Source organism: Gorilla gorilla, chromosome 13, assembly GCF_029281585.2.
Source record: "Gorilla gorilla gorilla isolate KB3781 chromosome 13, NHGRI_mGorGor1-v2.1_pri, whole genome shotgun sequence".
Classification (NCBI taxonomy): Eukaryota; Metazoa; Chordata; class Mammalia; order Primates; family Hominidae; genus Gorilla; species Gorilla gorilla.
Genome location: NC_073237.2, coordinates 96,340,574 through 96,353,885, shown reverse-complemented (window position 1 = coordinate 96,353,885; position 13,312 = coordinate 96,340,574). Strand labels below are relative to the sequence as shown.

The 13,312-nt window shown below is 35.8% G+C and overlaps 1 protein-coding gene across 1 annotated transcript in view; it reads left to right on the top strand.

Annotated features, from left to right (window-relative positions):
* Positions 1 to 13,312, top strand: part of ERP44 (endoplasmic reticulum protein 44) — a 120,269-nt gene that overhangs the window by 67,973 nt on the left and 38,984 nt on the right. The window contains exons 5-8 of the mRNA XM_031014463.2: positions 6,956 to 7,140; positions 8,450 to 8,565; positions 10,870 to 10,927; positions 12,726 to 12,842. Coding sequence (XP_030870323.1) covers positions 6,956 to 7,140; positions 8,450 to 8,565; positions 10,870 to 10,927; positions 12,726 to 12,842 — 476 coding nt within the window. The remainder of the gene's footprint in view (positions 1 to 6,955; positions 7,141 to 8,449; positions 8,566 to 10,869; positions 10,928 to 12,725; positions 12,843 to 13,312) is intronic.

The following is a 13,312-nucleotide window of genomic DNA, read 5'->3' as shown; positions in this document are numbered from 1 at the left end:
TTTTTTTGCCTGTGCATTTAAAGCAGTATCCATAAAAAACTTTGCGCAGACCAATGTGCTAAAGCATTTCCCCTATGTTTTCTTCTACTGGTTTTATAGTTTCGGGTCTTAGATTTATGTCTTTAATCCATTTTGAGTTGATTTTTGTTTATGGTGAGAGATAGGGGCACTTAGAATTTTTTTATACCTATTGTGAAAACTATTTTAGACTCAGAAATAGATTTTAAAAATTCTGTCATTATTGTGTGTGCCTTAAAAGGAAAATAAATTTGTTCAAGTTATTCTGAAACTGGAGTCTGACTCTTGTGCATCATTTCTCAACTGAGTCGAGTTTTTTGTTTTTGTTTTTGTTTTTTTACACAGTATTGGCCTCCATGCCATTAAGAGTATTGGTAATGCTCTACTCTCTCTAGGAATTTCTTCCAAGCTGCTAAAACCCATTCTGCAAGTATTGATGCTATCACTTTACTATTTGACTAACCTCAGTTTATTTTTTCTGAATTGAAATATATCTCTGCTAGTTAAGCAACTTTTCTTCAAAGTTACCAAAATATAAACCAAAATGTTAATAGTGGTTTTCTCCAGTGGTGGTTGGAAGTGGTTCTTCTTTTCTTCTTTATAACTGTCTGCTTTCCAAAATTTCGAAACACACATAGACACACGTGTACACATGCATGTACATATGCACACAATTAAAACATGGCCTTGCTTCAACTTGCTTCACATCTTATCTTCTGCAGTCTTATCATTTGGGGAATTCAGGAGTGTAATTCATTATTCTCCTTCGTGGTCATGCTTGCTGCCTTGAATCTAGAAAATCCCATCAGTCAGCCCCTGGTGGGACCAGGTTCTCTGCTGACCTCCAGTGGCCTTAGGCTGTATGGCACTAAGCAAGAGGCGTTCATATGCTTGCTGGTCAGTGCAGAACAGACCCACACTTGTGTTTTTAGGAAAGTACTTTGTAATTGTCCTTGATTAGGTAGCACATGCACCCATATACCTGAATTACTCTTACCTGTCTTCCAGTGCAACTCGAACCTTACTTATTGGAAATTGAGAAGCTTTTTATAGGAACTATATATAAATATCATAATAAGAACAAGAAAATATGAAGTGAAGACTTTATGTGCATAGAACAGAATTTGGATGAGCAGTTAAGCCTGAGTTCTGAGTGAACTTCTAGGCTTTGCTTATTAGTTTTCTGTTGAGGTATTTTGTTTTGTTTTTTGGGGATGTTTGTCTTTTTGGGTTTTTTTTGTTTGTTTTGAGGGGTGCAGTTTGGGAATGGGAAGAAGTACATAGGCAGCAGTGGTCCTTCTCCTGGAACCAGAAGAACAATAAGACTTTCCTGTTGAAATGATCTGCCTCTTTGTATTTTCTGCCATGGATAACCATTGCAGGGAGAGAAGTTGCTGAAACGAGTATGAGGCAATTTCCCCATTTGGAACCCTGCTGGGTATTAGTGAGGCAGGCAGGCAGGACCCATCAAGGAAAAGTAAGTGACCACTGGAGCAAAAATACATGCTAATTTTCCAATCAGTGAGCTGTTAACCTTCTGGGATTTATAATTCCTCTGACATCCATTTTAACATTTGATCTATCCAGTTAATTTTAAAAACCCATTTATTATACCCCTTAAGTCATTTTTTGTTATATTGTCAAAGTGTCACATTCTAATTATCTTAAAATCACTTTTGGCCAAAGCTTGTAAAATAAAAAAAAGTCAGCATTATGTCTGAGATTACTGATCAATGAAATGTTAAGGTTTTTGCTTCTTAATAATTAAACGCCACTGCATTATGCAGCATACCTGCTGCCAGGATGTTGTTTGAGAATGAAGCAAATGAATATCTAATCCTGTAATAGTTTTCAAATATTTTAAATCTTTTTCTCTCTGTAACCAGAATTTTAAAGCAACCTAAAGATTGTAATGTTTGTTAATAGACTCTTGTGATTTTTGCCACAACTATTACAGTAGCTTCCTTACTAGTCTCCCTGGTTCTCTACTACTTCCGGGTGAATTTTTTGAAAGCCCAGCTCTACAGCTCAGTGGCTGCTTATCACAACACTGGATAAAATTCAAACTCCATCAGCTTAGTGCTTAAGACCCTCTAGAGTCCATCTCTAACCTTATTTATTCTACTCCTGGTTTATGCATACTTGCTGTTAGCACACTACTTTCTCATTGCGCCCACTAATTCATCAAGTTTAGAAAGTTGAAAGCATTATATTGTCTCCTATAGTGCATCTTGCTGTCCATTTTCATACTGATACTTAGGACACAGATGGAAAATATATGTTTTCTATTAGACTAGTTTCTTTGCTTCTGAGTCCATCTCATATCCTCTCTGCCAGATCCTTTGGGTATTAAAAAGTCTTAGGGTATTAAAAAAGATTACTTGACTTCTTGTTGACAAAGTAGGCACCAGCTAGGCTAGTTTACCTTTAACAACATTGAATATTGGACCTAAATGAAACCTACTAGGAATATTTTACTTTCACAGGGTTTCATATTATTGAATTTTAGTTTAAAACATTTTTATTATTATTGATTTTTTGCCAGTATGAAAGACAAAATGTTATCTGGGAGTTTTAATTTGTAACTTTCTGATTACAACTGAACATATGTAATAGTTTATTGGCAATCTGTGTTTCTTTCATAAACTGATAGCTTTAACTCACTTATCTTTTTGGTAGTCTTTTTTTAGTTCATTCTTTTTATATTCTGAATATTAATCAGTTGTCTCTAGTACATGTCACAAGTACCTTTCTTCCTGTCTGTCTTAAAAATTCATGTTTTTCTTTTAATGTCTAGATGCTTCCTAATCTTTGTGGCTTCAAAATCTGGCAAATGTCTTGGCTGCATGTGGTCTTGATACAGGGTTGCAGGTCCTTTCCAAAGTAGACGTTGTCTCCTAAGTACCAGGAGGCCATAGGAGATTTTTCATCTTTGTGACCCAACTCCCCAGGTTTGTATATCACCCCAGCACTCAGCAGATGTCCTCTGGAGACATTTCTCTTGCCTATGCAGGTATAATTCTCAGCCCTAAATCTGCAACTGCAGACTTAATTTCCAAAACAAATTACACAGGAAACCTATAAGAAAGAAAATGGCTAGTGATCTTTGCTTACCTTAGGAATGGTTCTTCTGTTCCTGGAATGTCAGTTCCTTTAGTCTTCATTGTTTTCATGATTTCTGGTATCTTAAAAATATGATACAAAGTTTTTTCTAGTTGTTGCAGTAGGACCAACACATTTTTGCTACCCACTACACCCTGCTTGAAAATGGAAATCCATTTGTAGATTCCCTTTTGGATTTTCTGTGAACTCAATAAAAACATCTGCAAGTAATGACATTTCTTCCTTTACAGTCTTTTATTATTATTATTATTTTGACCAAGAACTCCAAATCAGTATTATATAGAAGTGATAGCAGGCATCTTTTTTCTTTTTTGATCTCAGCATGAAAGCTGTTAGTATATCACCATTTCAGTTGTTTGGTATATCAGCTTTTAGTATATCACCAGTCAGTTGTTTATTTAAATATCCTTTTTTTTCAATTAAGGAAGTTCTCTTCCTAGTTTGCTAAGAGTGTTTAAGCATGAATGAATATGGATTTTTATCAAATGTTTTTCTGCTTTTGAGAGATAACAAAATTTGTCTCTTTCATTCTGTCAGTGTTGTGATGTACATTAATTGGTTTTCAAATATTTATCTAAACTGAAGTGCTAGACTAAATCCAGCTTTACTGTGATGTATTATCCTTTGTATGTAGTGCTAAGTTTGTTAATATTTCTATTCAAGTTTTGCATCTATATTCTTGAGTAAGATTAACAAATACTTTTTTTTTCTCATAATTTTCTTGTCAGGATTCCCGTGAAGATTACGTTGACCTCAAAAACTAGTTGGGAGATGTTCCCTGTTTTTGTATTCTCTGGAATAGTTTGTGTAAAATTGCCATTATTGGCTCCTTAAATGTTTGGTAGAATTTACTGGTGAAGATGTGTGGGAATGGAGTTTTCTTTGTGGAAAGGCTTTGAATTAGATTTGGGTTCTTTAATAATTGTAGGATTCTTTTTTGAGATGGGGTCTTGCTATGTTTCCCAGTCTAGTCTTGAACTCCTGGGCTCGAGCAAACCTCCTGCCTCAATCTTACCATAGCCGGGGCTATGGGCATGTGTCACTGTACCTGGCAATAATTTTAGGACCATTTATATCTTCTATTTCTTCTAGTGTCAGTTTTGATTCGTTATATTTTCATGGGAATTATGTGAATCATCAAACTTATTGGAATTAACTTACTGATAATAGCTATCAGTGGAAGGAGCTTAGAAGTATATTTTTTGAAAGAGAACAACATGAGGTCATACCAGTACTTCCAATTCAAATTATAGGGTTTTTACTTAATTACTCAGTTTTATATATGTTTTCCTTATGCTGAAAATCTTGATTCTTAATGGCATTAGCATGATTACTCATGTGCTTTATCTGTAATATATGTGTATGTATTTAATTTCAAAATAACAATGACAGTATTAAATTTTTTTAAAATTTCATTTTGTTTTAATGTTAAACATTTCCATGGTTCCAAAGTCAAAACTATAAAACCAAAGTATAGTCAGGGAATTCATCCCTGACCTCTCCATTTTCTCCCATTGGTGTTTTTTTTTGTGGGTAGAGGAGAGACAACTATATAAGCAAACATATATAGACATGTAAATATGTGTGCATGTATATACATATGTATTTATATTTCTTCCCCAAGTTTCTTCTCCCTATTTCTTACACAAAATATTTGACCTGTACACACTCTTCTGCACCTGGCTTTTTTTTTTTTTTAACTTGTCTTGAAGATTGCTCCTTAGCAGCAAACAGAGATCTTTTTTATTTCTGTATGTTACAGCCTAGTACTTCATTATATGGGTACCATACTTTATTCAGCCAGTCTCCTATTGATGGACATTTGGAGAAATAGTAACTTTGTTGTTGTTGTTGTTGTTGTTGTTGTTGTTGTTGTTGTTGTTGAGTCAGGGTTTCACTCTGTCACCCAGTCTGGAGTGCACTGGCACGATCTTGGTTCACTGCAGCCTCCTCCTCCCAGGTTCAAGAGATTCTTGTGCCTCAGCCACCGGATAGCTGGGATTACAGGCGTGTGCCACCATGCCTGGTTAATTTTTGTATTTTTAGTAGAGACAAGGTCTTGCCATGTTGGCCAGGCTGGTCTCAAACTCCTGACCTCAAGTGATCCACCCGCCTCAGCCTCCCAAACTGCTGGGATTACAGGCATGAGCCCCTGGGCCTGGCCAAAATAGTAACTTTTAAAAAGGCATTTTCCATTCTCAAGACTACAACACTGTAGTGTAGGCCATTAGAACTATTTGATCTAATTTTTTAAAACTTTTTGTTTATACATCATGCAAAAATTCATTTTATGGCTAGGCACAGTGGCTCACAACTGTAATCCCAGCTTTGGGAGGCTGAGGCGGGAGGATTGCTTGAGCTCAGGAGTTCAAGACTGACCTGGGCAACATAGTGAGACCTCATCTCTACAAAAAATAATTAAAAATTAAAAAAATTTAAGATTAGCCAGGCGTGGTGGCACACACCTGTTGTCCCAGCTACTCTGGAGGCTGAAGTGGGAGAATTGCTTACGTCTAGGAAGTTAAGGCCGCGGTGAGCTGTGATCGTGCCACTGTACTCCAGCCTGGGTGACAGAGCAAGACCTTGTCTTCAAAAAAAAAAAGAAATCAAAGTTTCTTATTTTTTTTTATGATTTCTCAGGTTATTTATCATTGTAAGTAGGATAAGCTCAAGTCTTTGTGGCTTTTGCTTTATTACAGGTGTCTCTATTTTATTTAAAAGACTTCTACTTGTTTATGGTACCACTCTCTCATTTCTCAATTTGTAGTACCAATTTAATCTCATTAAATCCTTGCTCAGGTAATAGGACCCATCATCTTTATAGCACCCCAAAGACATAGTCTCTCCTTGTAATTTATCAGGTTGAAAAGGGACATATAGTTGATATGTATCTATTAATGCATCTGCTTCAAGGAAGTACCAGCTCCTAAAGCAGACAGATTATTGTCTATGTTAATTATGTATAAATTAAAATGTCTTCAGATTTCTGTGATTTGATGAATGAAGCATTCTTCTCAATCTCAGTATGACCAGTTGTTCCCATTGTTTATTCATATTTGTCTTCTGTTTAAAGAATTTTAGTAATCATGATTTCTACTTTATAAATCCACATGGAATTTGCCAAAGTGCTATATAATCTTAGTTACTTCGTTTGCCAAAGTGTTATATAATCTTTTCCTCCAGCCCCCCTTCTGAGAGCTCATATTCCATTTTAACCTCTAATATATTTTTAGTATTTTTGATTGCCTATGCTAGAGAGAATAAAGTACAACCTCGACTAAACAAAATATTGTAAGTACTTTTGCCTCTTCCTGGACCATGCAAAGACTTTAGAATATTTAGCATAACTTACCTCCTGCTTACCTCCCCTCCCCAGCTTATATGCTGCTGTCAGGTATTTTAATGTCTGTCGAACCCCATAAGGCATTATTGCTGTTTTTTATAGTCATTATTCATGTGCCATGCTTACTGTGGCGTCTGTTGTATTATTTAATTTGATACTTAAGACAATCTTATGTGGTAGAAATGATTATCCTTATATAATAGATGAGAACTAAGGCATGGAGAGTTTATGCAGTTTACCAGTTCACATGGCCAGTAAGTCGCAAATCAGGATTTAAACCCAGTCCAGAACCTGGTCTCTTAAATAATGTAAACTCAAGTCCTGATTATTATTATTTTTTTCTCTCTCACTGAAAAACAACGACTTGAACCAAAAAGTTCTCACTAAGCAATTGTAAAATTTTTGACCATTAGGCAAACAGGCTTGCCCTGACTACATATGAGGGTAAATAATTTTTTTTCATTCTTTTAGCTGACATAGCCCAGAGATACAGGATAAGCAAATACCCAACCCTCAAATTGTTTCGTAATGGGATGATGATGAAGAGAGAATACAGGGGTCAGCGATCAGTGAAAGCATTGGCAGATTACATCAGGCAACAAAAAAGTGACCCCATTCAAGAAATTCGGGACTTAGCAGAAATCACCACTCTTGATGTAAGTTGTAACTTTTGCTAGATTAAACAAACATTCCCTGATTAATGTAAACAAATTCTAATGCAAACAAAAAATCTGGACATTCTCCTATAGTCTATTGCAGTGGATTTGACATACGTATACTTAATGAGTTGAATTTTTTTGAATTAATTTCAAGGCAAATGCTTATGTTATACTGAACTTCTGGATAAAAGATATAGCATGCAGTAAAGCTGTACTAATTTGAATTAATTGAGCACAAAGGAAAGCCTCAATTATAAAGAAATGGAAGTTAAAGTCAAGTATATACAACCAGAGCTTCTGTATTTTTCTTGTGGAGAGCTTCAGGGTGTCTGCTCTAATTATTCTTGTATGAGCTCTTTTTATGAGTTTTAATGTCCTCTTAAATAGCCTCTTCTTAATAATAAGTTTAGCACACCCCTTTCTTTGTACACTAGGTAATGTTTTAAAGATAACAAACAACAAAAGCAAAAACAATTGAGTTTGGGCTTTATCACAATCACCAATCATCACTGTCAGGTTTGAGATTTGATTTTACCCTACTTGCAAGCTAAGCTAACCAATTACCATTTCATGGATTCTTTTAGAAGACACAAGACTGCTGGGTCAGAGACAAAGGACTTTATTGCTCACATCACAGCAAGTAGTGTGAGCATGTTTGCATTTGTTTCCTTGCCCTCCAAATCCTATGGAGGCAATACAGAGGGCTCCCCAGATGCATACCTGCACATGCAGTGGGTTATGTCACAGGAAAGGGACACTGGGCTTGGGGAACTCACTATTTCAGAGCAAGCAGTAACCCTGCTATTTGTCCTGGCTAGAGGCATTACCTCGTATTTCAGTGTTGCTCGCTACAAGCACAACTCTGAGAAATGGCCTGAATAAAGGATAGTCAGGGTCTTGCATTTTTTGGTGTACCCAGTAAGATGGGTAGGAGTGTGAGAGAGTCATGGAGGAGTCTCTCCAACAGTCACAAGTTATGATTGATAGATTGTTTTAACACATTTTAGAATTAGTCCCCTTACTTAGGAAAAGATTGTCACTGATCAAATAGTTATCTATTTCTTAAGAATTTTGAACGCTGGAAGGAAATGTTTATGATTATATTTATTATAGTTAAGATTGTTTTCAACCCAATGTAATCTTTAATAGTTTTGGACTAGGTGTTAAAAACTAAATATGCATTTATAGTCATACTTCATTTGAACAATAACTGGACTTGTTTAGGTACTAAGATAACGGGTAAATGAAATAACATGTTTATAAAACTATGTATGTTTGCAAAATAATTGCATACTTTATTTTACAGCGCAGCAAAAGAAATATCATTGGATATTTTGAGCAAAAGGACTCGGACAACTATAGAGTTTTTGAACGAGTAGCGAATATTTTGCATGATGACTGTGCCTTTCTTTCTGCATTTGGGTAAGTATCTTATTTAAAAGTGTGTTAGTGGGTTGGTTGGCTGCCATGTTAAATTGCTGTTGTATTTGGTCATTTCCTGAAGATGATCTCTCCAAAAATGATCTCAATCCTTTTAAAATCACTAAACAGTCTTTATACCTGTCTCTGAATTCTTTTTAAGGTTTTAAAAGTCTGTTTTTCTTCTGTAATATTATCTATTTCAGAATGTGGGCAAGAGGGAAAAAATGGACAAGTTAACAATTAACTAATTCATGCTTTTATTCAACTCATTTACTAACTCTTACCCTATGTCAGACAAAATGCTAATCTGTGGGGTAACCACAGTGAAACAACACACTGTCTTTCTTGTTAAGAAGCATGAGTTTTATCGTCTTCATTCATCTCCATCTCTCCACCACCTTTTTTTATAGATCTTCCCTGTCTCAGGGGAACAATTCTTTCTAAGGCTAACCTCTTCACTGGTGTCCTTGTAACTGGTGTCCTTTCAAACTCCTCTGGGGCTTTGATCCATCAGTTGTTCCTGCTTGTGTTTTCAACCTGACCCTTTTCAAGAACTGCTTTCCTTTTCTGAAAACACGCTTCTTTCTTTCCTGACCTGCCTCTTCTCTTAAGCTATAATTTCACCTTTGTTTTTATTTTTATTTTTTTCAAAGATTAGTTTATGCCTGGCTACCTTGATTTTCTTAAATTCTAACCAGTAAAAAACTTAACGTTTTGGAAGCTAACTTTCACCTCCATTGCTCTAATGAAACTTGTCTCTACACAGTCACAAAATGACTTCTTAATTACCAAATCGAGTGGCCTTTTAAACATCTTACTCCTTTTCAATTCCTCTGAAGGGTGTGATGTTCAACTACCTTTTTCTTTTTTTGCTGTGTCAACACTTACATTGAATCCCCCTGGTTTGCTCCCTACCTGTCTGAATTCTGTGACTTTATCTCCCTTTTTTTTTTTTTCTTTTTCTCAAGATGGAATCATTTTTGTGGTTCTGTTCTTGACCCTCTCTCCTCACTGGAGGTTATCTCAACCATCCTTTGACTTCCATGCAGTATTATTTCTCTTTTCATTGGCTCATGACTATTAGGCTTAACTGTAGTAGCTATCTTGAATGGAGCCTGGATGTCTGGCACAATATATCCTCTCCATTTTTTGACCTTTATTGTTTGTCCTTGCTTTAATGCTTTTGTGAGATTTTGTTTGTATGTTTTATTGTGCGCATTATCAGTTTTTTGTTTTTTAAGCAATTGAGGTCTCACCATGTTGCCCAGGATGGTCTTGAACTCCTGGCCTCAAGTGATCCTCCCACGTCTGCCTCCAAAAGTGCCAGGATTATAGGCATGAGCCACTGTGCCCAACCCATATTCATTAAATGCTGCAAGCACAGTTCTGCAGCAGAGACTGAATCTGGAAGTGCTTCTCCCAGATGTCATCTCATCAGAAAGTCCTTGCCTGGTAACTTTATATACAGTAGCACTACCATTATTTAATTTGTCATTCTTTACTTATTCCACTTATTTTCTTCATAGCATTTTTTTGTAACCACCAAAGATAAATATATCTACTTGTTAGTCTGTCTCTACTCACCAAAATGTAAACTCCATGATAGAGAGAGTTTTGATAGTTTTGTTCACTCCCGTTTATCCAATGCCAAGACCATAGCTGGTACAAAGGAAGCACATAGTAAATAGTTATTGAATTAATTAATTAATGGAACACATTTTTTTCTGTTCCCACTGTTATCAATCTAGGTTAGCACCGCTTGCCTCTATCTCCTGGACTACTCTAGTTAGAAACTAGAGATAAATCAGTGTTCAATTAATCTAAAAATTGATTACAAAAATAATTTGTTGTAGTACTCTACAAATGTTTATTAAGCAACTTCTATGTGCCAGATACTGTACTAGGTTCAGGAAACAACAATGGACAAATAAACAAAAAATTACTTATTTATGAAACTATATTTTAGTGATGTGGGTTATTTCGTTTTTGTTTTTTTTAATTAGTCCATGTGACCAAACCAATGACCTTGATCCCTAGTTGCCAGAAAACAGTCTGGGGTCAAAAACAACCTTTTAGTGCTAAAATTCCCAATCTAAACTTACACAAAACACAAAAACAACTAACTAAAATTTTCCTTTAAAAAGTCTGCCTCATATTAAACGTTTTCTTTAAATGTACGCTTTTCTTGGTATTGTATAGTCTTATAATAGGGAAGATGATGGATAAGTATATATTTCAAGTCTGTAATTCCTACATTGCAAAATTCTGTCATTCAGGTTTATTACTATTTCTCCCTTCCTATAGGGATGTTTCAAAACCGGAAAGATATAATGGAGACAACATAATCTACAAACCACCAGGGGTAAGTTGCTATTTCTTAATGTTGTATGATAAGATATAATTTAAATACATGCATAAGATGTAGTTTTATATGTGTTAATGTTCATAGACTAATAGAACTTTAGAATTGAAAGGAAGTTTGAAGCATCATCTTGTGCTGATCTAAACCCTTCAAAATGAAGATGGGACCACAGAAGCCTAAAGTCACACAGGCATTAGAGTAGCAGAGCTGGCGTTAGAGTAGCAGAGCTGGCATTAGGGATCTCCTGACTCTCAGGCCTTTTCTATCTCTCTGGCATTCAGTCTGAGAGCCAGATTTTTAAAATGCTCCAGTTGTCTGTGATTGTCACTTCTACCCGTATTGTACTAGCCAAACTCCCAAATCTTCTGGGGTATAAATTTACTTGGTACCTGCCAGATAATAAGGAGCAGCTAGGTTGTTTTTAACCTGTGGGGTAAGAAGTTTTAAGTAGCTGCTTAGGCCCTACCAGGTGATGGTAGCCATAACTAAGAGGCAAAAATCGTAGCACGTGTTATCCCAAATTCACCAAGGGTCTGCCATTGCAATTTTTTTTACATACAAAAAAAAAAATCGAAATTTATGGATATTTTTTCAATTTATAGTTTTCATTTTAATGTTGTTTACAGTATTTTGACACTGAGATTTTTAATTTTTATGCAGTCAGATAAATGAATTTCTTGCTTAGAAAGTTCATATTCTATTTTGAATTCACATAGGTGTTTGCTTATATTTTTTGCAAGTGCATTTCTTTGAGTAGCTTACTTAGTATCATCATCTCTAGATTATCAGAATCCAGTATCTATCTCTCAGTGGTAGTGTGGTTGTTCAGAGCATGGGCTCTGGTGGTATCAGACTGGGTTTGAATGTCAAATGTGCCACCTTCTTAGTATGTTACTCTGGGAAAGTTTCTTCGCTTCCCCGCACTTCAGTTTCTTAATTTGTAAAAACGGGATGATAAAAACAGTTCTTGCTTTATTGGGATGTTGGGAAGATTAAATGAATCAACACATATAAAATGTTCACAACCATGCCTAGACACAGTAAGTTTATTGATTAATATTAGCTATTATTTTTATCATCATTTTAGACACTTCATAGATAATTGATTTTGAGTTAATGTAGAAACAGATATGTAGGTAATAAAAGAAATAGTCGTGCCTTACATCCATATAGCATCTTGTATGTTTCAAGGCTTTTTCACTATCCATATTTTCTTCTAAAAGAAGAAATTTCTAAAATTTTCAGCTCTTAGGAATAGCTAAATTAATTCATTTGGAGAATTCTTTTCACAATGCCTTCCTGCCTTTGGTGAAGATACTGATAAAGAGTTAATTGACCTAAATCCAAGAAAAAGCAATAGGCTTGGGTGTCACAGGTTAGATTATTAGCTCCCTGGTAATCACAGAATTATCTGCTTTTTGCCACCATGGCCCTCTTTCTTGGAAGTTCCATGATCTATGTTTCTTTTGTATTACCAGTAGATTTTCTGGGTTCATGGATGGATATAAGAATGTACTTTTTAGCCTGGGCAACATAACAAGACCCCATTTCTGCATAAAATAAAATAATTAGCTTGGCGTGGTGGCATGTACCTGTAGTCCCAGCTACTCTGGAGGCTGAGGTAAGAGAATTGCTTGAGCCCAGGAGATCAAGGCTGCAGTGAGCCATGATCATGTCACTGTATTCCAGCCTGGGTGACAGAGTGAGACCTTGCTTTAAAAAATATAAAGAAAAAAAATAAGAATATACTTTTGCCAGCACAGGTTAGATTTAATTTTTTTTTTCTGTTTTGTAATAGCATTCTGCTCCGGATATGGTGTACTTGGGAGCTATGACAAATTTTGATGTGACTTACAATTGGATTCAAGATAAATGTGTTCCTCTTGTCCGAGAAATAACATTTGAAAATGGAGAGGTATGAGCTTTCTACTGTGTATTGTTATTTTAAATTCAAATGTCTGAAACCACAAGCTTCCTCCACCTGTCTTACTATGTTAACAGAGTTATCAATTGTAAGAATCATATAGTGAACATTAACTATATCATAGCTGTTTCTGTAATATACACCAGTGATTCTTCACCTTTGCTATCCCAGAACCCCTCTGTTACATTTCCAGTAATAATAGTAGTTCACTACAGCCTTGAAAATGAGTTTGAAAATGCCTTTCAGGTGATTCTGATACCCATCTGTTGGTTGAGGATCCCTGTTTAGGTGGATGTCCTTTAGAACAAGGGTCCCCATCCCCTGGGCCGCAGACCTGTATCAGTCCATGGCCTGCTAGGAAGAGGGCTGCCCAGCGAGAGAGCATTATGGCCTGAGCTCTGCCTCCTGTCAGATCAGTGGCAGCATTAGATTGTCATACGAATGTGAACCCTGTTGTAAAC